Source organism: Scardinius erythrophthalmus (genome assembly GCF_964197995.2).
Source record: "Scardinius erythrophthalmus genome assembly, chromosome: 18".
Taxonomy (NCBI): domain Eukaryota; kingdom Metazoa; phylum Chordata; class Actinopteri; order Cypriniformes; family Leuciscidae; genus Scardinius; species Scardinius erythrophthalmus.
In genome coordinates this window covers 17,682,376-17,705,807 of record NC_138238.1, presented here as the reverse complement: position 1 = coordinate 17,705,807, position 23,432 = coordinate 17,682,376, and the positions used below count along the sequence as shown (strand labels likewise).

The 23,432-nt window shown below is 37.8% G+C and overlaps 2 protein-coding genes across 3 annotated transcripts; one reads left to right on the top strand and one right to left on the bottom strand.

Annotated features, from left to right (window-relative positions):
- Nucleotides 1–320: 320 nt before the first annotated feature.
- On the bottom strand, nucleotides 321–1,566 carry cby1 (chibby 1, beta catenin antagonist). 2 transcript variants are annotated; one of them, XM_081392100.1, is made up of 5 exons: nucleotides 1,470–1,566; nucleotides 1,077–1,173; nucleotides 887–992; nucleotides 676–788; nucleotides 321–533 (listed from the first exon to the last, which is right to left on the bottom strand). In XM_081392100.1, the coding sequence occupies exons 2-5, from the start codon at nucleotides 1,152–1,154 to the stop codon at nucleotides 462–464; spliced, it is 369 nt and encodes a 122-aa protein (XP_081248226.1). In that variant the 5' UTR covers nucleotides 1,155–1,173; nucleotides 1,470–1,566; the 3' UTR covers nucleotides 321–461. The 2 variants fall into 2 exon arrangements, with proteins under 2 accessions (XP_081248226.1, XP_081248227.1); XM_081392101.1 differs by having other exon boundaries at nucleotides 1,495–1,531.
- A 573-nt stretch (nucleotides 1,567–2,139) lies between these two features.
- On the top strand, nucleotides 2,140–22,638 carry zc3h7bb (zinc finger CCCH-type containing 7Bb). The gene is made up of 22 exons (XM_081392483.1): nucleotides 2,140–2,339; nucleotides 3,344–3,404; nucleotides 3,500–3,536; nucleotides 3,649–3,846; nucleotides 4,015–4,173; nucleotides 5,899–5,979; nucleotides 6,060–6,119; nucleotides 6,270–6,312; nucleotides 9,499–9,749; nucleotides 9,852–10,152; nucleotides 10,917–10,975; nucleotides 12,934–13,033; nucleotides 13,144–13,305; nucleotides 16,204–16,409; nucleotides 16,511–16,611; nucleotides 16,742–16,923; nucleotides 18,345–18,421; nucleotides 18,562–18,821; nucleotides 19,037–19,142; nucleotides 20,478–20,586; nucleotides 20,730–20,863; nucleotides 21,281–22,638. Exons 2-22 carry the CDS (start codon nucleotides 3,346–3,348, stop codon nucleotides 21,317–21,319), a joined length of 2,724 nt encoding a protein of 907 aa, XP_081248609.1. The 5' UTR covers nucleotides 2,140–2,339; nucleotides 3,344–3,345; the 3' UTR covers nucleotides 21,320–22,638.
- Nucleotides 22,639–23,432: the final 794 nt, after the last annotated feature.

Here is a 23,432-nt window from a genome sequence, read left to right as displayed (position 1 = left end):
GTGTAGGCAACACTGATTTTTGTCGTTGTTCTCTGTATTGACAGCACTCCAAATTGACAAAAAAAATGAGCTCAATGTTAAAATTGACCGGAGTTCTCCTTTAATGTATTCTAAACATAATGAGCGATCTTTTGCTGCTTTTTATGTAATCTGAAATAATCTAGTTGAATTCAACAGCATGTTTCTGACAATGATAGGTTTCTTTAAACGCAATATAGATTTTTAAGGGCAAAAAATGCACAAAAAAGATGCTTATATAAAGATGATGTGAAATTACATTAACCTAAATATTTTTGTTCAGTCATATAATTGGCATTGGAACAGCAAATTTAAAAAAGGAAATATACGAAGTGATAAATAATCAATTGTGTAAATGAAACTTAGATTTAAACATTGTCTTAGAACAGTTCATTGTATACACGCACTTAAAGAGAAGAGAAAATCCCCTTTATTTCCTTCCTTCATTTCTTTCTTCTACTCACATTTTCAAGTTCCTTCTGTATTAGATGTGTTTCTGCGGTTGATTCTGAAAGCTAAAGAAAATATGTTAAATCACTTTGTGTAAGAGAATTTTGCCAACACATAATTTATAGAATATCGTTTTTATTATTTAGATTTAGCTTCATATTTTTCAAGCTGTGGTGGCTTTCAGCATTATAATCATTCAACACTCACCATATCCAGAAGAACCTCAATCTTTAGCCTGAGCAGATTATTCTCCTCCTCTAACTGTAGATTTCTCTTCTTCAGTCGCTGTACCTCTTTTCCTGATACATTACCTCCTGACTCTGTGGTTGGCATAAAGACTTCATTACATTCTTTAAACAGGCTACTAACTGGCACTGAATTAAATCAGTCTGTTTATTGTAGGAAGCCATAACGTTACCTGAGATCCACTGGCCATCCTCAAATTTAAAGTTCTGGCTGCCAAGATTCATCATCGGGTATCCATATTCCAGACCTAATTCAATCTCCCGTGTTGACCGATCCAACTGACAAAAACATAAATGATTGGTTTGGTTTGGCCTCTAAATACATATTAATTTATGTGTGAACCAACATAAACTTGTACTTACTGTATGTAGATTGGAAAGGGAAGCAGACTTCCGAGGAGGGGTTTTCTTGGGACTGAAAGTGTTGCCAAACAAGGGCATTTTGAAGTAAAAATCCAACCTGCATCAACACAAAACATATTTCAGTAACGTTACATGTTATTTTTTCGCATTAATCGCTGTAGCCATCATACAGTGTCCAGATCAGGCTCTAATAACAGACATAACGTTACAATAATATCTTGATATCAAAATGACTCGGATATAAGGGGAGAGACTACCGTTATCTTCGAGAGACAATTTATTGTAAGCAAAAAGTTAACAGACAAGCAGCTAATTATAAATACATATTATTCAATACAGATCGAGCGCAACTGCTTTTGGAAAATAAATGCATGTATAACGTAAAATGCATACACTGCTGCGTTTAGTTTCTCCTCACAATTGTTTCAACGATATTCCTTAAAGCCAAAGAAGACATGTGTAAACAAAAGGCTAATTCCGGGGGAGCCTAGCAACGCCGGAAGCTCAATCTTACAAGTTAAAAGTACCTTTCAAAAAAAAAATCTACAACTTAATATGACATTTTAAAACATTTTAGGGATACATTTTCGAAAAGCGACAATGCATAATAATTTGACCACGTCTATGATTTAGTACTTAATGAACATTCTTGAGAAGCCTTTCCAGTAAGCTATAATAATACTGATGATAATAATAATAAATATTCCTGTGATAATCTTAACTGGTCCCTTGTAAAGTACATGAAAATGCATATTTAGATGCACTTGATGCAGTTGCATTGACCTTTATAAAAGTATTTCTTTATTTTGCTATGACATCTATATAAACAAACGATCTCCAACCGAGACACCGATGTGCCTGATTTAAAATAACTGTCAACACAGGCAGACAATAGACAGGTTTTTATTTATTTATTATTGTTTATATATAGAGAGAGCAAAGTGGAGGTTTAGGTTTGGCTTTATGAAAATAATTTTGTCAAGTTTTTGTAAAGAAAGTCACCGATGCCCCCAGTGGCTGAATGCTCCACTTTAAACAAAAAAGACCCATCGCTCTGCCTTTAGGACCTCACAGTCTGGATGGTTTAGTTCAACTTGAGCGCAACTCAAGGCGCACATGCTCTGTCCGTTGATTTGGGACAGGCGAATAAATTAAAAGTATGATTTTGAAGGAATAAAAAATCCAAACGTTTTACCTGGCATTTCAAAGGATTTATTGCTTTAACAAGCAGTTCCTTGTTGAAGAGAAGATCTAAAATCTTAGGTGGGTTGCATGTCCTCCCAGCAAGCTTCTGTTTAGCGTGCTACTTAACGGATTTTTGAAATGGAGACTAACTTGTATTTTACATTTTTATAATCTGTTTTGTATTTTATCCTATGGTGTTTTAAAATTATTATTATTATTAAGGTAATGCATTCTTTAAACGCTAAGTTACCTCGCTGCACCAGTTCGCGAAACGTAGCTTGCTAATTGGCTACCAGGAACATTTTAAATAGATTTTTATACTACACGGCCCTGAAAATGACAGTTAGAATTTTATTACAAAATATTACACTCTAGAAATATGATTTAGATGTTTGTTGGGACTGTTTTGTGCCGGCATATAAAACTAGTCATTGATATTAATTGGTGTAAACAAACCCGAAGTTGACAGCATTAGCGGGCTAGCCAAGTGCTAGCTAGCATTAAAGCTAATGTTAACCCGAAGCCTGTGCAAGTTAACTTTCTCATTAGCGTGTTGCACTGACAGTTCCTTTACATGTCAAGTCTGTAAAAATGTCTATGTTCTACATTATATTGAGGAGTGTTTCAAGTATCGCGGAAGGATTGCTGTTAGTTGGTTTTGATTTCTCAAGTCCGGAGAGTTACATTAGTGGGTGTGATTCTAAGGCGAGCTCGGGGATGTGCTCTCACTTGCTTATCTCACATTTTAGGCCTTAGTGTTATATTTCTGTAATACACACTGTTTGTGCTTATAAATATATTTTAGTTGCCATCATTGTGCGTTATTAAGTCTATAAAAATTTGTAATCTTTAGTATTTTTGTGACTAATTACTGCCACTACATTTTTTTTCCACGCCAATATGTTTCACTTGCTGGCTAGAATGATGAAAACACACACAACTGAAATGTTTTCACGTAACATTTTGTGTTTTTTGGCTCTATAAAACCACATAGTAATTGTATGTTTTGACCCTACAAAACTTATGTTACTTTTGTTTTTTTCCTCATAATGGTTATTTGTTCTGGTTGTGATTTATTACAGCTATGGATCCAGAACGACAGAAGCGCAAGGAAGAAATACAGAAAGCTTTGGGATTCATTCAGTAAGTTTGTAGATTTTTGTGCTGCTTTTCCGATCTGCTCCATGTGGATGTTTATCATTCCAAAATTGCTAAATGCATTTGTCTCTTTGCCACAGGTCATCTTTGCCTTTCCCAGAACCTGAAGGATATGAGGTATGATTTGTGTGTACTATGTCTGAAAAAAACCCACCCCACCTAGATAATCCATATTTATTGGATTTCATGATCTTAATTTAAATGGAAAGTCTCTTCCTTTCTTCTGCAGGCATTCCTGACTCAGCTAGTATGTAATTTGCTGGATGAAGGTAATGCAGTGTATCGTGATGGAGAGTGGAGACAGGCAGCAGTCCATTACGGCGAGGGTGTGAATGTAGCTCGCTATGCTCAGTCTGAAGCACTGGTCATTCCCCCTGAGCTGTTAGAGAGCCTTTATGTGAACCGGGCAGCTGCACATTATAGTCTTGTAAGTCTATACTATTTTTATTGGACAATTGGTTGACATTTAAATCTGTCATTGTAAACTGAGGATTTGAAGGAATTCAGTATGTGCGAATTATCACGTAGTACTCCAACAGTAAGTGCTGCAAAGACATTTTCTGCAAATCAAACTTCTCTTGTCTTTTTTGTTTAGGGGGAGTACGAGCGTGGAGTGCAGGACTGTGATAGCGCACTGTGTGTGTTGGAGGGCAGTCGCAGAGCACTCTACAGGAAGGCACTTTGTCTGAGGGAGCTGGGCCGACTCAGAGAGGCTTATGAGTGTGGCACTGGATGCCTATTAACTGCCCCTCACGTATGTATTCATATGCAGAAGCAATGGAACATTAATCTGCAGTTTATATTTTTATACACTACCATTTAAAAGTTTGGGGTCAGAATAAAAATAAAAAACGTATATTCAGCAAGGATGCGTTAAATTGATCAACAGTGACAGTAAAGATTTTTATTGGGCTATTTCAAATAAATGCTATAGAACTTTCTATTCAAAGAATGCTGTAAGAAATATTTCTTGATTTCCACAAAAATATTAGAACTGTTTTCAACATTGATAATATCAATAAATGTTTCTTGAGCACCATATCAGCAGATCTATGAAGGTTCTTGTAACACAAGCAACCCTTCCATCCAAAGTTGCGAATTTAACTTTAAATTCAAAATTTTAATATTACATATAACATTTGCAAATAAAGCACCATTTCCATCCAGTGAGTCGAGAGAACAAAATCCTCGCTTCCTGATAAACTGGTGCTAAATATCACTAAGAAAAATGTTAAGTTGCTGCAGAAGGAGAAGCCACTGTAGGTCTTTTTTAATAATGAAAAATACTTGCGCCTCAGAGTGCACTTTCGGAGGAGGATGCCGGCCGTTTGGGAACGCAGTCGTGTAAAACAGTTCTGGGAGGTAATTATACCGAAACACTTTGACAAACAGGCTTTGGCTAAGGCATTTCAGAATGACCAAAAGAACATTTCAGATGCCGTTCAGCGAGATTGGTGACTTTTTTTGATGGACGTCAAGGAATTTTTTTGGTAAATATGTTTTCATCATAGGGGCTGTTTACACCTGGCCACTTCATGCGTTTTCTCAGATCGGATAGCTATCTGATTTATCAAAACGAATCCATTTACACCTGGTCACATAAATGTGTTTTTGCAAAACGGATTTAAATCCGATCTTCAATTCCCGCGCTATATGCAGATTTAACGGACTGCACGTCACCGAAAGCAACAGATATGAGCTGCATTTTATTGATCATCAGCTAAAATTTAAAAATCAAAGACCGCAATAAGAGAGAGCGTCAACAGCCCTGGTAAGATCATTGGCTTCTCTACTTTAATGATGATGATTGTGTGTTAAGCGTCTGCGACTTACTTTCACTTTGATTTGCGATAGTTTGCACGTTGGCTTAATGAATAGATGCTCAGCTGCTCATCTGCGGCGATGCGTGTTCCAGTAGTGCCGTCATATCTGGCTATAACATTAGATATAGCCTATAACACGCTTTCACATGTTTATTTTTTAGCATTTTTGGGAGGAATACAATTTACATATGTGGTTTCAACAACCAGATGCATTTACACTTGTCCAGTTTCGTCTGGAATGCGGCCCAGACCTCCTCCTGAAGTGGTTTGAGCGATCGGATTCAAATCCGTCTCGAATGCGTTTCGGAGGGCATTTACACCTGGTCTTTTCACGATCAGATATGTATCCGATCTGAGAAAACGCATGAAGTGGCCAGGTGTAAACGGCCCCATAGTTTCTGCGCATGTCTTTAGCATTCGTATTAAAGTTGTGGATGGAAACATAGCTACTGAAGATTGGACTAATGGCTGAAAATTCTGCTTTGTCTTCACAGGAATCAAAAAGTCATTCAAAAAGTCTTACTGACCCCAAACTTTTGAATATTAGTCTATGTAATTCTATGTAATAATATTGTAGTTTGAAATGTTTATGCCATATGTTGCCAATTCATGTAATTATCTAACAAAACATTGTTTGCTTGCTTTATTTTACACAGGACAGGCAAGTCAGTGAGCTTGCTCAGGATTTAGCTAACAAACTTGGTTTGAAAATCCGCAAAGCCTACGTCAGTCCTCAGGTTTGTCTTTTAGATTAAATGATGTATGTTTAAAATGTTGATCATTTGCTAATTATATAGTTACACTTTTTTTATTTCAGCTTGATTCTACAACATCTGGGGCAGACAGCAATGGAGAAACTAATTCTCACACAGGGGAGGCAAGTAAAAAAAAACAGACCTTCCCTATATTGGTCAATAAAGTAATTTAAAGTAGTATAAAATTGGTTTATAAAATAAAAGCTAGTTTCTAAAATGAGAATTGCATGGTTTGGATTAAATTAACAAACCTTCTTGCTCTTTCTTTTCAGAACTCCTCAAATGGTCTTGAGTCTTTGACTGATATTGGATCAGGTATTTTTTTATATATCACATACATGCATATATGGTCTTTCCATGTCAACTCAACCAGAGGCTAATGGTTTTGATTTATTTTTCTTTCTGTTGATAGAAAAAACGAGATGCATTTCTAGTTTCAACATGATTTGTTCTTCAGATATTCAGATATATCAACTGTATGCAATAGGGCTGGGTAAAAAATATCGATTTCTCGATTTTAATCGATTCTCATTTTTACGAAACGATATCGATTCTTAAATCCCAAGAATCGATTAGTCATCCTGTTTTCAGTTGATGAATGAATGTAACATTGTTGCGTGGATCCCATCCAATAAATCGCACTAATCTTTGTGCTTTGTGCGTTTCAACCGTGGAAAGACGTCAGTAAATCAGCTTGCAAACAATGTCATGTAACGTCACATTTACCTCAGAAAAAACATATCCAGTGACCATAAACTCGTTAGTCAGCTAGAAAAATTAACTCTAGAGAGGAGCATTTTGCTAAATATATGCACCATATTACATATTCATTATAATTTTTAATGTTCTTCTATTTTTAATGCATGTCTGAATAAATCTGGCAGGTTTTTATGACAGCTACAATTTAAATGTTTATATTTCATATAACTTTATTATTATAAAAATAAATAAGTGTAATTTAAGTGTTTGTATACAAATCAGTTAATTTTTACCTTATTTTTAAGCTATATTATAGTAGGCTAATGAAGCCTACAGGCTAACTGACTCCCATAGTTAACAGCATTAGTCAAGAGATTTGTTTTCCTTGAGAAAATTTGCCATGTATTGAACCTGATATCCAAAATAATCGATATTGAATCGAATCGAATTGTAATCGAAATCGAATCGAATTGCAAGCTTGCGAATCGAAATCGAATCGAATTGTGAAATTTGTGTCAATACCCAGCCCTAGTATGCAATGTGATCCACATTTGGTTTTTGACCACTGAAAATGTGTACAATTTTACTTATGGAGCCATGTTGAAATCCCCATATCTTTGGAAATGAACCATGTAGGGCCTTAAAAAATAAGATATTAAAAGAAAAGTTAGTTAAGAACAGGATTCTAAAAGGATATTAAGAGATCTTTAATAATTCTTGAGTTACAGGCATGCAAACTTCGTGCAAAAAACACAAGAAGTACTTTTTTACCATTTTTGAACTTTCACTGTTGGCATTTAATGCAACAAAGATGGCTAAAGTCAACAAATTTTACTAATAGAACTACCAATCTCAGTGTAAAAATAAAACCATGATGCTGCCATCTTTCTAAAGTCATTTTTACCTCCTGTAATTAGGCTCCAAATCTCAGGTGAAAATTGTCATTTTGACCCCCCTCTGCAAAATATTGGATTACTCAGTAGATACACATCATGACATGTAATATTTTGGCTCTAATCACTATTTATGTTTGTCTTTCTTCCTGAAAAATATTAACAAAACCAAACATTTGAGCCAGGGAAGTTTCTAAAATTGGTTGATTTGACATGGAATGTCCCTATAGCATTTAAAGGTGCTCTAAGCGATGTCACGTGTTTTTTAGGCCAAAACATTTTTTGTCACATCCAGCAAAATATCTCCTCACTATCCGCTAGCTGCCTCTCCCCTGAACACACTGTAAAACTCACTGTCTCTGTAGACAGCCCAGGCTCCACAAACGGCAAGAAAAACAAACTGGCCCAGCCTGGACCACGAAACATAACAAACAGTGTTCCAGCCAATAACCGACAAGAATGATTTGGGGTGGGGGGTTAGTGCGCGTGCACATGAAGGGGGGTGTGGGGAGTGGAGCAGAGAGAAGCATGAAGAGGGAAGTTAGCTAGAGGAGAGATGTCCTAACAACGACTAACGTTAAAATTGTATATTCTTGAGAATTTTGATATGGCCGACACACGACCAAAGAGAAGACGTTCTGATGAACAAATAACAAAGAATAGGGAAAGAAGGAACGCAAAGTCCCGAATTTACATCGGAAAAGCGTTCAAAAGGTGGCAAAAACTCCGCCGGCAGAAGGGCTTCCAATCTGACATTCAGGTGGCTGTGTTTTTGCTGGACAGGTGGGTAAATCCAGGTTTTTTTTTCTAAATGGTTCATGATTGTTTTAGGAAGCACGGAAGGGAGGGGGAGGGGACGGGATGAAGAGGAGGGAGGGTCGAGCTAGCCTCCGTTTTGTTTGACAATACTTCGAACGTCAACAAGAAGTGACGTCACCCAGCATCGCTTAGAGCACCTTTAATATTTTGGTTAAAATATATTACTTTGAGTATAATCATTAAAGGGTTAGTTCAACCAAAAATGAAAATTATGTCATTAATGACTTACCCTCATGTCGTTCCAAGCCCGTAAGACCTCCGTTCATCTTCGGAACACAGTTTAAGATATTTTAGATTTAGTCCGAGAGCTTTCTGTCCCTCCATTGAAAATGTATGTACGGTATACTGTCCATGTCCAGAAAGCTAATAAAGACATCATCAAAGTAGTCCATGTGACATCAGTGGGTTAGTTAGAATTTTTTGAAGCATCGAAAATACATTTTGGTCCAAAAATTTTGGATGCTTTATTCAGCATTGTATTCTCTTCCGGGTCTGTTGTGTAAGACGCTGCTGACGTAAGATGCTGCTGACGTGTTATCTGGTGCGCCCGAGCTTCGTTTACAGTCTGAGGGAGACGCACACTGTAAACAAAACAATCTTCGCAAACATGTCTAAGGATTTCGACACCATAGCCATATTTATTTGAACCCGAATAACCAGATAACACGTCAGCAGCGTCTTACATCAGCAGCGTCACTGCGGAGTCGTGAACGCGGATTGACAACAGACCCGGAAGAGAATACAATGCTGAATAAAGTCGTAGTTTTTGTTATTTTTGGACCAAAATGTATTTTCGATGCTTCAAATAATTCTAACTAACCCACTGATGTCACATGGACTACTTTGATGATGTCTTTATTAGCTTTCTGGACATGGACAGTATACCGTACATACATTTTCAATGGAGGGACAGAAAGCTCTGACTAAATCTAAAATATCTTAAACTGTGTTCCGAAGATGAACGGAGGTCTTACGGGCTTGGAACGACATGAGGGTGAGTCATTAATGACAGAATTTCATTTATGGGTGAACTAACCCTTTAAGCAAATATAAATAGGTGAGTCAGTTTATTCATCTGTTTATTCCACAGACTTAACAAGTGCCCAATGCATCCCTGCCCCTCTGGCCACACCAATCCCAGTCAGTGATGACCCACAGATTCCCTCACAGAACCCAGTTGTGCCCCAAGACATGCCAGAAAGCCCAAGCCAGGAGCCGTCAGGGCGGGTGCCATACTCTGTGCCTGTATCTGAACACATGGGTGAATGTGTGATGAATGAGGACACCTCGTGTCTGGACACCTTGCTGGAAAGTATTCCCAAAGGAGCTGAGGTCAGCGTGGTGAGTGTAATGGAGAGCTGCAGGGATGGACAGTAGGACATTGACACTCAATACTGGATTGATCACTGTAAAAGCACTTAATATTTACTTTTTCTCCATCAGAACCCAGTTCAGGGGGCAATTCCCACTAACCTACCAAACACTGCTGTGGGTTTGAGGCCCCCATACTCTCCGGGTCTCCCAGCCTCCTCGGCTCAGCTCACAACTCCCTTTTTCAACTCTGCTGTCAGTCCACTCCCCCCACTGGAGGCTTTTTCAGTGCTGGGTCAAAGCGAAGCCTCTTCCCAGACGATGGACTCCCTTGGCTCCTTTAGCTCTGGAGCTGGAGACACTGCTGGGAAGGGCGGGTCTGGATCACTGAGCACAGGAGGACTGGATTCCCTCTCTGAGTACACACTTCCTGGTAAGGGTTTTAACTGACTTGGTGTGGTACTAGCATTCAAAATCTGGAAATAAATTCATATTTTAATTCAGCAAGGATGCATTAACTTTATCAGAAGTGACAGTAAAGCCATGTATAACGCTACAAAATATTTCCATTTTTAATAAAGGCTTTTTATTCGTCAAAGAGTACTGAAAAAAATAAGTTTTATGAGTGCCAGAAATATATTAATCATCACATCTGTAATCAGCATATATAATAAGATTTTTTTCTGGAGCAACATCAGCATATTAGAATGATTTCTGAAGGTTTATGTGGCGTTTTGCCATCACAGGAATAAATGACACTTTGTAATATGTATTTATTTGGAAAACAGATATTTTACATGTATTTGTATTTTTTTTTGTGTGTGAGACATTTTTGCCTATGAGATAGAATAGTGTAGAGAACTGAAAGGAAACAAAGTGGGAGAGAGAGAGATGGGACAGGATCGGAAAAGCTACCCGAGCTGGGACTCAAACTCGAGTTGCCCGAAGTGTAAACACGCTACATGCCCACAAGGTTATTGGCTCTGACAAATGTTTCTGTTTTTACTGTATTTGATCAAATTAATGCAGCCTTGGTGATCATGAGACTTCTTTCAAAAACACACAAAACATTTTTTTACTGACGCTAAACTTTTGAACGTTAGTGTACCTGTATTTAAATAATGCAGAAAATATCTTGACATGATGATAATTTGATATTGGTTAATTATCCCATTTTCCTTTCCTTACAAATCTTAGGTGGACGAATCTCTCACAGTTTCATCCCCAGTTTGCGTAATCATCATGCCGCCAATGCAGTGAGTCTTAACTGTTTTGTTCTTCAGTCTTACTCAAAGTAGTAAACTTCAACGTAGTAAAGGTCTTTAAATGTTCATAGGGTTCACATTCCGTGTCATCTCAACATCAGAGGTTCCGGCTAAAAATTTGATTTTGATCATTTTTTGTCTGGTGAAAGAAATGCATAAATGAGGAAGAAAGCCAATGTTAAATTTCATGGATGTATAATTACTGAGTAATCTACTATTTTGTTGAGGGGGGTCAAAATGACAATTTTCACCTGAGATTTGGAACCAATTTACAGGGGCTAAAAATTACTTAAAGGGATACTCCACTGTTTTTTCATATTAAACTATGTTATTCCCTTAACTAAGACGAGTTGATACATACCTCTCTCATCTCAGTGCATGCACTCGCTCTAGCGCGCGGTGACACTTTGAAAGCACTTAGCTTACCCCAGTTTATTCAATGGTATCTAACAGCAATGAATTTAGAAGTGACCAAACACATCAATGTTTTCCATATTTAAAAACAGTTACACGAGTAGTTATACGACCAAGTATGGTTACACAAAATAAAACGTGGCGCTTTTCTAAGCGGCTTAAAAAGGATAACTATAATGTATGGCGGAATAGCACTTTTGGAAGTACTTCGACTCGGCGCAGTAAAAAGTCACGCCTGATCCTCTTTCCACTATTGACAGAAGTGAGAGGAAGAGGATCAGGCGTGACTTTTTACTGCGCCGAGTCGAAGTACCTCCAAAAGTGCTAGTTTTGAGCAGTTTCAGAACCTGTTAAAATGTCCTTTCATTCAAATTTCCATGAAACTGATTCAAATATAGATTCTTATAAATACACTTTTGAGAGCAATTTAAGTGACCCACATTTGTTTTTTGACCTCTAAAAATGTGTACATTTGACCTATTTACTCATGGAGCTGCATTAAGATCTCCATATTTCTGGGATTCAACCATATAGGGCCTTTAAGATGAAGCTACCAAAATAAATGTTTATTTAAAACCTATTAAAAAGGTTATTAAAGGTATAGCGGAGGATTTTCTTTTTCCGGTGGGTAGTGTAAACTATTGGTCCACCTAAGTGTCAATCATTCTGGTGATATGTTTACGTAAAGCCGTCGTACGTGCCCGTCCCCTAGTTTTCGCTTTCTGCGCATGCGCACTTTCAGGTGTTTATGTGTGGTGAGCTAGAGCTAAGCCATTCATTGAAGCTCGCCGTTTCACCGGGTCCTTTGAAAATGTCTGAGGGTCGCAAGAGAAAAAGTTTGTACGAACTGTATGAGAAGAAGAGAAAGGCCTCAGAAGAGAGAAACAAGATCAGAGTGTTTTTGGGAGATTGTTTCACACGATGGCGTGCGCTGAAAACACAGGTTGGGCTTCCCACTGATGCCTCAGTCGCGAAGTTTCTACTCGACAGGTAAAGTTTGGCATGCTATTTGGAGAAAAAGTGCAAATCTTCTTTTGGAAAGTAATCTTGTATGAGCGATGCCGACAGCAACTTGTAAACAGAGCGTGCACGAGGAGAACCTCGCACACGTTCCCTCTCGGGAGCAGGTAGTGTGTTGCGCATGTGCATTTTTTTTCAAAAAGTGGAGAGGGCGGTTCTTATCTAAAATTCGGAAAGATCCTCCGCTATACCTTTAAGATATCTTTAAAATGTTTAGAGTTACAGGCATGCAAAAATTTTTGAACTGTCTCCGTTGGCATATAATGCAACAAAGATTGCTAAAGTCAATATATAATAATGATGCTTCCATCTTTGGCTCAAAATCTCAGGTGAGAAATAGTGGAATACTCATTAAATGTCATGGATGTATATTTACTATGTTGGCTTTTTTTCCATAAAAAAAAAAAAAAAAAATTGAGCTGGGAAAGTTTCAGAAATTTGGTTGATTTAACACAAAATGACCCCATAATGGTTTGCAATCAGCTTGTCAGAAAACTGTCCTTTGCTGCTTGCAGAATGGCCCAGTCGGTACCAATCTTTCTCTGCTGTCACGAAACCCTTTGGCTGCCACACATGAGTTCAGACAGGCCTGTAATGCTTGCTACAGTCGCATAGGTACTGTATCCCTTAATGTGTGATATGAAATAAAGGTCCATATCAGAATTATTCCTAATAATGTTATACCTGTCTGAAAGAGGTGGATTTTCTTTTTCTCTCTTAATTAGGGCCTCGGGTCATGGACTACCATTATCAGCCTGATGCAGCGCATCGCTGCAAGAGAGATGTGCTGCTCTGTCGCCTCAAATCCTCTGACGACCCCACCTGGAAAAGGGTGCGACCCCGTCCAGCTCGTAATAACTTTCTTGGGGCGTTTGTTCTCTGTAAAGGTATGGCTCTATTTATTAAAGTCTGTGTATTGGATAGATGTTTCAGTTAGGGGTGCACAATATTAGGGCTGAAACGATTAGTCGACATTGTCGACAACGTCGACAATAAAAAATTGTCGACAAATATCTTTGTTGTCGAGTAGTCGTTTGATCCCACGTGACCTAATGTAAGGGCCTGCAATATCGCGATTTGACCGCTACGGCGCTTTAGCGCTAGAGTGTAATGCAGCCGTTACAAATGCTATTGCGGTAGAAGAAAACACAGCGCGAATTATGACGGAGTGCAAACGAATCCGAACTAGCAAGGTGTGTAAAGTTTCACAAAACTGCAAACCAAGAATGCTATCGTATGCAATACATGCAAGGCGGAACTTGCTTTTCACGGGAGCACAACTAGTGTTGCTTTCGTCAACGAAAATTATGACGAAATATTGTCGTCAACGAACCGTTTTCACCTGACGAAAACGAGACGAGACGATGACTAAAATACATGTATGATGCATTATCGTTGACGAATAAAAACGAGACTAAATGTGGCTTACAAAATAAAAACTATGCTAAAATGTCTCCTCATTTTCGTTGACCAAAACGAGACGAGACGAAATGTTATAACGTCACGACGAATGAGAGAGTTGTGCGTGAACCCATAGCTTTGTCGGCTTTAAATTCTGTTTTGCGATCTGGTCACCCGATTATCAGCGAATTTAACAATATTATTCCATTAGTTTTTCTATTAAAATGTCCCATTGATATATTTGACACATTCATAATCATTACTTTTGCCGGTTCTTTGTGACAGCTGTTATGTGCGTTATGGCAGCGTCTCTGGTTACATGAACGCGTCATCGCATCAGCACCAGAACATGGAGATTTTATTTTAGAGAATAATCGCACAACCTATTCGATATTCTATAATTAAATAAACTAATCGAATATCCAAAAATCGTGACTCATCCCTGAATCTCTTGTTTCTTTTCCCAAATCTTCACTCACGTCTCACCCATTTTCTAAAGGGATTATACACGTTTCTTCATTGGTTCGCTTTTAATTAGGCCTATTATATTCGTATTCGTTACTGTGGTAAAGTATAGCATACATTTGTACTGGCATGTCAAATTCTTTTTAACACAGTTTGTGTTTCTTATATTAGACATAGGGCGCGTCAAGTTTAGTTGTAAAGCGCGTTTTACACGCGCGGGTGATTTTTAGTTTCACTTTCTCTGGCAGCGCAATCTCAAACATAGCCTAAATATTTCGCCCTTGTGGAGGATAAAATTCGCTATTCAGACCAATTTACATCAAGTAGAAAACACGAAGAGTAGATAGGCCTATCATAAAGAGATCGATGGTCTCTTTTCTGCTCGAGTCCCACATCCGGCTCAGAGCGCAGAGTGGTTGGTTATATTCTGCTATATCAGGCGTCTTTGTGTGGAAATATAAAACGAGTTTTTATTTTTTTTAAATAACCCCCCAACCACCGCCGGTAGTTGGTCCATTACCGCGGTGGTAAAAAAACTGCCACCGTCACAGCCCTAAATATACTAAATAGGCTATAATAAGATAACCTTGTTTTGAAATTCTATATTGACTGGGTTAAATAGAATTGCAATACTAAAAAGAGACTAAAATCCAATTTTCATTGACTAAAACTAGACTAAAATGTCATGAGTTTTCGTCGACTAAAACTAGACTAAAATGTCATCAGTTTTCGTTGACTAAAACTAGACTAAAATGTCATCAGTTTTCGTCGACTAAAACTTGACTAGACTAAAAAGAGTATGAACGTGACTAAAACTAATAAAACTAAAACGACAGCTTGACACAAAGACTAGACTAAAACTAAAATTAAAACAGGCTGCCAAAAACAACACTAAGCACAACATGCATGTTAAAACACTTAAAGAGAAAAACCCGGCACGAGACGAGCCGGGTGAGAGGTGAATGTTCTCCAGCTGGAGCTAAATAACTAGCAGTAAATCTCTTTTTAGAGAATGCAATACTACTAATAATAGCAATAATATTAACAATAATAATATAATTACAGTAATGTGATGATTTATTTTTGCATAGAATAAAGCTTGATCGAGCTTAGGAGTCAGGGCTGTTTTTATTATTGTAGCTCTATTAGGTAACGTTATTACAGTATTATCCCTTGCCTTTATTTTGTTACATATTCATGAAGACTTACAAAAGGAGATGTTATGAAGAATATCATGTCAGTTAATTTTTTATACTGTAAATTAAAAGGTGAATGAGAATGTCAGCTCAGCTCAATTGTCATATCAATTTAAAAAAAAAAATATTCTTATAATAATTGTTTGCAGTTTAAGTGTGTCTGTAATGCAGCTGATATTTTTTTTGTTTATTTTTTTCTATTTAAAGAGAACAGAATATTTAACCAATGTTGCTTAGAGAGCATTTGTGTGTGATTTGAGTTGGACAGAAATCTAAAAACTTAAAGAGAATGACCTGTTTAGTTGCTCAAAGTTCATTAAAACAACCATTTCAAAAGCTGAAGTGATTTTTTTTATATATATTACAGTTAGAATATGTATAACTCAGTGTTTTAACTAATTGAAAAGGCTGAATAATCGTTCCAAACGTACTGATTAGTCGGCGAAATAATCGATGAATAGTCGATTAATCGTTCTAATAATCGTTAGATTAGTCGATTATCAAAATAATCGTTTGTTGCAGCCCTACACAATATACTATAATGGTAGTGGCCAATGTCACCGTTGGTTTTGTTATCAGTTATGTCAGATAAAAAAAAAAAGGTAACTTTTAATAAACTAATGTTTTATAAAAATGTATAGTAATTTATAATTATGATAACAATGATTCTGATACCCAATGATTAAATGATTTAGATTTTTTGTCATCGTTCTGTCTTTGCAGAGGTACAAGAGCGTCAGGAGTGCCAGTATGGTGAAAACTGCACTTTTGCCTATTGCCAGGAGGAGATAGATGTGTGGACCCAAGAGAGGAAGGGAGCTCTAAGTCGTGAGCTTCTGTTTGACCCTCTGGGCACCAATGAACGACGGGCCCTCAGTGTCACCCGTCTCCTTCAGCTCCATATGGGCATGTTTATGTTCCTCTGTGAGGTAATGTGCGCCTTCATGTTCAATATTTTTCTCACACCTAGAAATGTTACATTCTTGTTCAGAAATGCTAAGTTGTTATTCTGGCCCCTGCTTTTCTGTAGGAATGTTTTGACAGTAAGCCTCGTATCATTAGCAAGCGAAGCAAAGAGAATCTCGCTGTGTGTTCCAACCTCACTGCACGACATCCCTTTGACGATAACAAGTGAGTCATCGCCTCCCGACTTCTTTTTATCCCTCACTGTATATAGACTTAGTCAGGTGCCCCAAATTATATTAGTGATCCATCGCATTATATCTCCTCTCATGCGTTTGTCTCTTATAATGCCGGACAGGTGCCTGGTGCACGTGGTTCGCTCAGCAAACGTGCGCTACAGTAAAGTACGCCCTCTTCACCCACTCTGCCAGTTTGACGTGTGCCGCCATGAGGTGCGATATGGCTGCCAGCGGGAGGACAGTTGCTCCTTTGCACATTCAGTCATAGAACTCAAGTGTTGGGTGCTTCAGCAGGACACAGGTACATAAGACATGCTATTATAATATTTTTATGCATGCACACTGCGGTCTTCTGTTTTTGCCTTATTAAAGGGGTAGTTGATGATTTACTCACCCTTAAGCCTTCCTAAGTGTATATGACTTTCTTATTTCAGACGAATACAATCGGAGTTCTATTAAAAAATGTCCTGTCTCTTACAAGCTTTATAATGGCAGTGAATGGAGGATGAGATTTTGAAGCTCAAAAAAGTTTGGATGCGAAAGCAAAACCCCTTTGTTAGGTATCAGTGGCTAAGATTTATTTATAATGTTGTTCCTGAGTAGTACAACCCAAAAGTTTGCTTGTGCATATCGCATATTTTAAAGAAGACAGCTTCCTGAACTTTGGAGAGTATGAAACCGGCTATATACAAAGACTACTTGCCATTGTGAAAACGTTCTGCTGAAGTCGTGCTTGCAACGTTGATTCCGATCGATGGGCATTTGTAATTTTCAGAATTGTGCTTGAACTGATACGTTTAAAACGACGACATAATTAACTGTGTGTTGTTTACAATTGCTTAAAGCCTTGAAAGCTGAAGCTCGTGATTATGGTAAGAACCGTCAATGTAAGGTCAATTCAGACACGCTTGCAGTGTTTGGCCAATCAGAACGCACTGGGTCAGCTGGCCAATCAGAGCACTGAGCTTTTCGGAAAGAGGGGCTTTGCAGAATTCAGTGCGTTCAGACAGACTAGGAATAGAGGAGCTGCAATAATGTACAGAATGTGAAAAATAATGTTATTTGAGCATTGAAGCATGTTAACCTATTCTATTACACCCCCCCAAAAAAAACAATAAACATTTAAAATAGCATCATATATGACCCCTTTAAACCCCTTTAAATATGGCACCATTTTACACTAAAGTTTGGGGTTAGGAGTTAGGTTTTTTTATTTAAAAGAAATTAATACTTTTATTCGGCAAGGATGCATTCAATTGATCAAAAGTGACAGTAAATTTGCAATTTAAAAAAGACTAAATGGTGTTCTTTTGAACTGTTAAAAAAATCCTGAAAAAAAGTTAAAAGTTTCCAATAATAAGAATTGTATTTTGCCTGTTGAAAATTCAGCTTTGCCATCACAGGAATAAATACATTTTCAAATAAATTAAAGCTGAATTTTTTTTGTTAACAATATTTTACAACATTACTGGTTTTACTGTATTATTTAACAAATAAATGCTGTCTTCATGATGATATGATACGTTTCAATAACCTTAAAAAGATAATACCAAACCCAAACTTTTTGTAGTGTAGGGGCATTACTGTAATTTACAGTGCTGTTTTTGCCCCACACCCTGGTTTTATAAATGTCTTTGACTCAGACAATTGAAAGTTGATAGTAAAAATATGAATAATAATTATAAAATGAGTTTTTCTTTGTGCTTATTTCTTACCCGTCAGGTATTACCCATGAGGAAATGGTGCAGGAGTCAAAGAGACACTGGCACCGATTGGAACAGAATGCTCAGAGACAGAAGGTGAGGCTTTGACAAAAACACCACTGTGCTGTCTCACAAACGCTCATCATTTCTGAAATCGAATCCTTTTATTTGATTGCTTTTTTTGGTTCAAGTCTGGTTTACAAAATAAGTCTCTCTTTCTTATACCTCGTCTTCAGCCCATGCTCGGGCCGCACCAGCCCACCGGGAGCAGCAGTAACAGCAGTGCTCATAGCGGTAGTTCTGTGGTCTCTGGAGGGATGGGAGGAGACTGCATCGGGGGCGGAAGCACAGGAGGAGGTGGAGGACTAGTAGGATGCGGTCGAGGGCGCGGCCTGAATCTGAAGATGAAGTTTGTGTGTGGACAGTGTTGGAGGGAGGGCCAGGTCAATGAGCCAGACAAGTCACTGAAGTACTGCACTGCCAAAGCCAGGCACAGGTTAGCTTCCCTTATTCAAGAAGGCATCATCTTACCGCCAGGATGCTCGATACTCGATATATGCTCATCAAAAATTAATGTGTCTATAATGTTTACTGGAATTGTTATAATGTGACTGCTTTTATTAGACACTGTAGACAGCATCTTTGCTGATGGTTCTTGGGGGCTAATTATGGTATAATGCTGCTTTTTGCTTTTTCTGTTGCTTTTCCCAGCTGGACAAAAGAGCGCAGGGTGTTGCTAGTAAAATCGTTTGAGAAGAAAAAGTGGGTGGTAGTGCGGCCGCTGCCTTTTTCCCGTACCTACCCCCAACAATATGATGTAAGTCTGTCCTTTGTTGATTAAATTATTGTGACAGCAACCAGAATAGCAGATAAGCAGGTTGTAGTTCTGACATTGAGCTGCAGTGCTGTTCTCATGATCTGTTAAACATCATACAATGTAATATTTATGATAATGGAAGTTCTTATGCCAATGGTTGAGAAATATAGGCTGCATCCGGAGTCGCATACTTCTCTACTATATAGTAGGCAAAAGACCGTATTTGATAAAAGAAGGGTTTGAATTCACTGTACTCATAAAAGAGTAGGCAAGAAGTACCCAGATGACCTGCTGCTTCAGACGAAATTCTGAAGTGTGCATACTATCCCATAAGGCCACGGGAGAGGATTTGTGAATGGCATTGGTCACATGATAATGACAACATGGTGAATTTACTATATAGTAATACTATAATACTATATAGAACATAATTTTTTAGCAGTCATGAAGTAATTAGTTATTCTTTTGAGTAGGTATTTATTTTGAATATGCAATTTCGGGAGCAGCCATATTTTCTGTTCTATTATAGTTTCTATCAACAACAAATGGTGTTTTATGTAATGATTCTGTTCAGACAGAGGTAACAGGTTGTTGAATGCATAATCAACCTCTAACGGCTAAACTTACATACTGTGCTTTTAAATAAGACCACACTAACAGGCAAAAATATAAAGAATATGTAATAGAGCATGTGTATGTTTAGCTAAATGAAACTCTAGATTTCTTTTCTTTCTAGTTAACTAATGAGTGATTACATGTTACATCATATATCTCAGTAAGTTGCACTGTTCTTTGATGTTCATTTATGTTTATTTTGTGCTATACCTAGTAGCAAAGTGGAAGATTTGATCACTTCAGCGATCCGTCGTGCCACAAAAAGCGTTAAACGGCATTTATTGTTTAAATTTCTTGATATAATTGACTTTATGATATGAAAAGTCTCAGTTTTCAAAGCACAATTATTGGATGGCAGGCAATCACTGGATAATTTGTGCATCGACTGAAAACAGCATAGATTAAAAGATCACTTTTTGCGATTAAATTGAAGATCGGTTAAATCTGGAAATTTTCAACCCAGCCCTCATTATCATAATTTATGTAAAATCTTGGGTGTGTCATCCAGTAATGTTTTGGAAATTGTTTCAGCCTCCCACACAGCACTTTTTGTTAAATTTTGAAAATTTCAGTTATTTTCTGGAGAGTTTAAACCCTGAAAGAGTGGCCAGTGAACAATTGAAGAGTTGGATCATTGTTTCCATTAAAAATGACTTAAATGAACTGAGAAATTTTAGCATTGTTACATAATCTCTATGCACTATCCATTTGTGCTTGCAGATGTGTGTTCATGTCATGAAACAGAAGAAGTGCCACTATATTGGGAACTGTTCTTTTGCACACAGTTTGGAGGAGAGGGATGTGTGGACCTATATGAAAAACAACAGCTGTGAGAAATCCACTTCCTTCAACTAGATAATTCAGAGCTGAAGTTATTAATACAATTGTTTTGTGGGTGTGGTGCAGTCATGTTTGTTTAATCCATTTAATGTGTTTTAACATGAGCTGTGTATCTTTCTGTACTCTCTTAAGTGAGAGACATGCAGCAGATGTACGAGATGTGGCTATCGTTGACCAATCAGAACCGGCGTGCAGACGGCACTCTCATGACTCCACCCCCAGAGGAAAAACAGATCGCCATGCCAACTGACTATTCTGAGTCAATGGTGGGTGGCTGCAGAAGATGATCATGATTTGTTTGTGTGATTAAGTGGCCTGAAAAAAAAAGCTCTTGTTCTAGTTGTTTTTAAACTCTATTATCAGATTTAAGGAAGTTTACTCCAAGAGCAATAACTCTAAAGATGATAACTCCACACCAATGCACAGTATCGTTCTGTTTATTCTTAGTTTGTCGAGCTCTTTAAAGCAAGATGGATTCTGATTGACTGTCAAAGTTTTTATTGTTCATTACCTGGAAAAAATCGTTCTGAAAGTGATTCCATTGATATTGTTCCTCTGTGCCGTTATCATTATATTTTTGCTGTGAACTCTTTGGTGCTGTTTTTATATTTAGAACCATATCTTTATCGCTATATTTACAGTCCTTGGTGTGAATGGCCCTTTATCCATGTTCTTTCTCACAGGTTGGGCGACGGATGTCTGGTGGTGGAGGGGATCTGTGACCTGGGCCGAAAGTGTGCAGTTACAGGCAGTCTGGATGAGTCTTCCTGTTCAGATATCAGCTTCTAAGGCCCTTCCCCACTCTTTCAGTGCCACTCTGGGAAGTACCAGGCTCTGTTACCCTTCAGGGCAAGAGCTCATGACTGTAGGACTAACACACTGATTGTTACCACATACACACACACACACGACGTGATATTTCACTCATTATCAAACGCATGCACCCACTCACTGACATGACACTTGGCACAGGCTTGTAGGGTGTCATGTATGTGAGTGCACACTGGTACTTTTACAGCTAACTCAAGTAAGGGCAGTTTTTATGTTCCTTAAAGGGTTAGTTCACCCAAAAATGAAAATTCTGTCAGTAATTACTCGCCCTCATGTTGTTCCAACCCCATAAGACTTTCGTTCATCTTCGGAACACAAATTAAGATATTTTTGATGAAATCTGAGAACCGGCTCACTCCTTCATAGGCTTCTATGTAACTGAAACTTGCCGGCCCAGAAAGTTAGTAAAGACTATGTTTAAAATAGTCCAAGTGACTACAGTGGCTCAACCTTAGCTTTGCTCTCAGATTTCATCAAAAATATCTTAATTTGTGTTCCGAAAATGAACGAAAGTCTTACAGGGTTGGAACATGAGGGTGAGTAATTACTGACAGAATTTTCATTTTTGGGTGAACTAACCCTTTAAACACATTTATGAGGAGTTGATGATGTTCCCACAGTGCTTTTTTAAACTTAAACCCAAAACCAAATGGATCTCCCTGACTCAAATCAAAGCACATGTCACAAAGGCCACTCATGTTTCAGTCAAGTATGTGGTGTCAGATGGCAGATTACCTGAATTTATGAAGTGGTGCTTAACTCTTGTGTTCCTGCCATATTGGTAGAAGAGTTTGAATGTACAGCCAAAAGTGGCCATTTACAAGAAATTTGAGATTTGTTCAGATGTCGAATGTATTTGATGCACCAAGGCAATTAATTATGGAGTAAGTAAAAAGCACCCCAACAACCCCCGTGTAGATGCTTGCATAACACCAGTCACAGATCTTGCACTGACACGCGCTCATTTCCTCATTCTTTCGGATTGCACTGAGTGACAATTTGGTAGTGCTTGATAAAGAGTAGGAATGAATGCACATGAGGGCTGTTTGCAGTCTGGAGTGATCTGACAGTTTGGATTGAAACGCTTTGTATTAATTTTTTCTTTTTGATTGATTGACGGTTGGAATATGCTCCCGTGTTTGTCTCATTCGAGCTATTAGATTGGGATTTTAAGTGTGTAATCTATAAAACCCATAAACATGCTACTAGGAAACTCTTGTTCGCCACAGTTCAATGCGGGCCAGTAGCTCATTCATTTTCCGTGTTTAACGTTTCATAATAGGCGCATGAACGGAGACACATTAGCAAGAAATTAGGCAAAAGAGTTCTACTTGCCCTGCCTATGCCTAGTTATATCCAAATAACCTGTCAAGACATGCAGTGCTACCCTTAGTATGCCTTGTCCTAACTTTCAGTGGACTTGATATATATATATATATATATATATATAAATATATACACACAAACACACACACACACAAATATATCTACTATATTGGCATACTACTAATGATTATTGATAACTTAGCAGTTAAGCTTAATTAAGTATAACCTTACCTTGTATTGATTACATAGAACTTCTTGTTATTGAGCTATGCTATATGACATGTATTGCTGATTAGATGGTTAGTGATTTTTTTTTTCCTTATGAGTCACTACAGAAGTGTCTGTTTTGTGAGGTTTAGATGAGAATCTGCTGCCCTAAACTGCCTATAAATGTAATTGAAGCACCCTGAAATGGTTTGATGGAGAAAAAAAGTGTTGCATTGAATTTCAGGGTTTAAATGACATGTGACGGAGCGTATTTGGGCCTGGTAGCAGATTCCAACTGGTATGGAGATTGAGAGGGACGTTCTGGAGTGACCTAGTACGCTTTACCGAGGGATCATATTATTACTACTGCTATTATGATGATGACAGTGATGATAATGATTGTCATTATGACTACTTCTATCTTCCTATATGCTATTGATATATGTATATGTTAATTGCTATGTATAACAC

Bases quoted from the DNA above. Each gene is read 5' to 3' on its own strand.
- cby1 (XM_081392100.1), bottom strand. From the start codon at position 1,154: ATGCCCTTGTTTGGCAACACTTTCAGTCCCAAGAAAACCCCTCCTCGG. The intron at 993-1,076 runs GTAAGTACAAGT...TGTTTTTGTCAG, and splicing joins CCCTTTCCAATCTACATACA to TTGGATCGGTCAACACGGGA. The intron at 789-886 runs GTAACGTTATGG...TGCCAACCACAG, and splicing joins GGATGGCCAGTGGATCTCAG to AGTCAGGAGGTAATGTATCA.
- zc3h7bb (XM_081392483.1), top strand. From the start codon at position 3,346: ATGGATCCAGAACGACAGAAGCGCAAGGAAGAAATACAGAAAGCTTTG. The intron at 6,120-6,269 runs GCAAGTAAAAAA...CTTTCTTTTCAG, and splicing joins CTAATTCTCACACAGGGGAG to AACTCCTCAAATGGTCTTGA. The intron at 20,587-20,729 runs GTGAGAAATCCA...TACTCTCTTAAG, and splicing joins CTATATGAAAAACAACAGCT to TGAGAGACATGCAGCAGATG.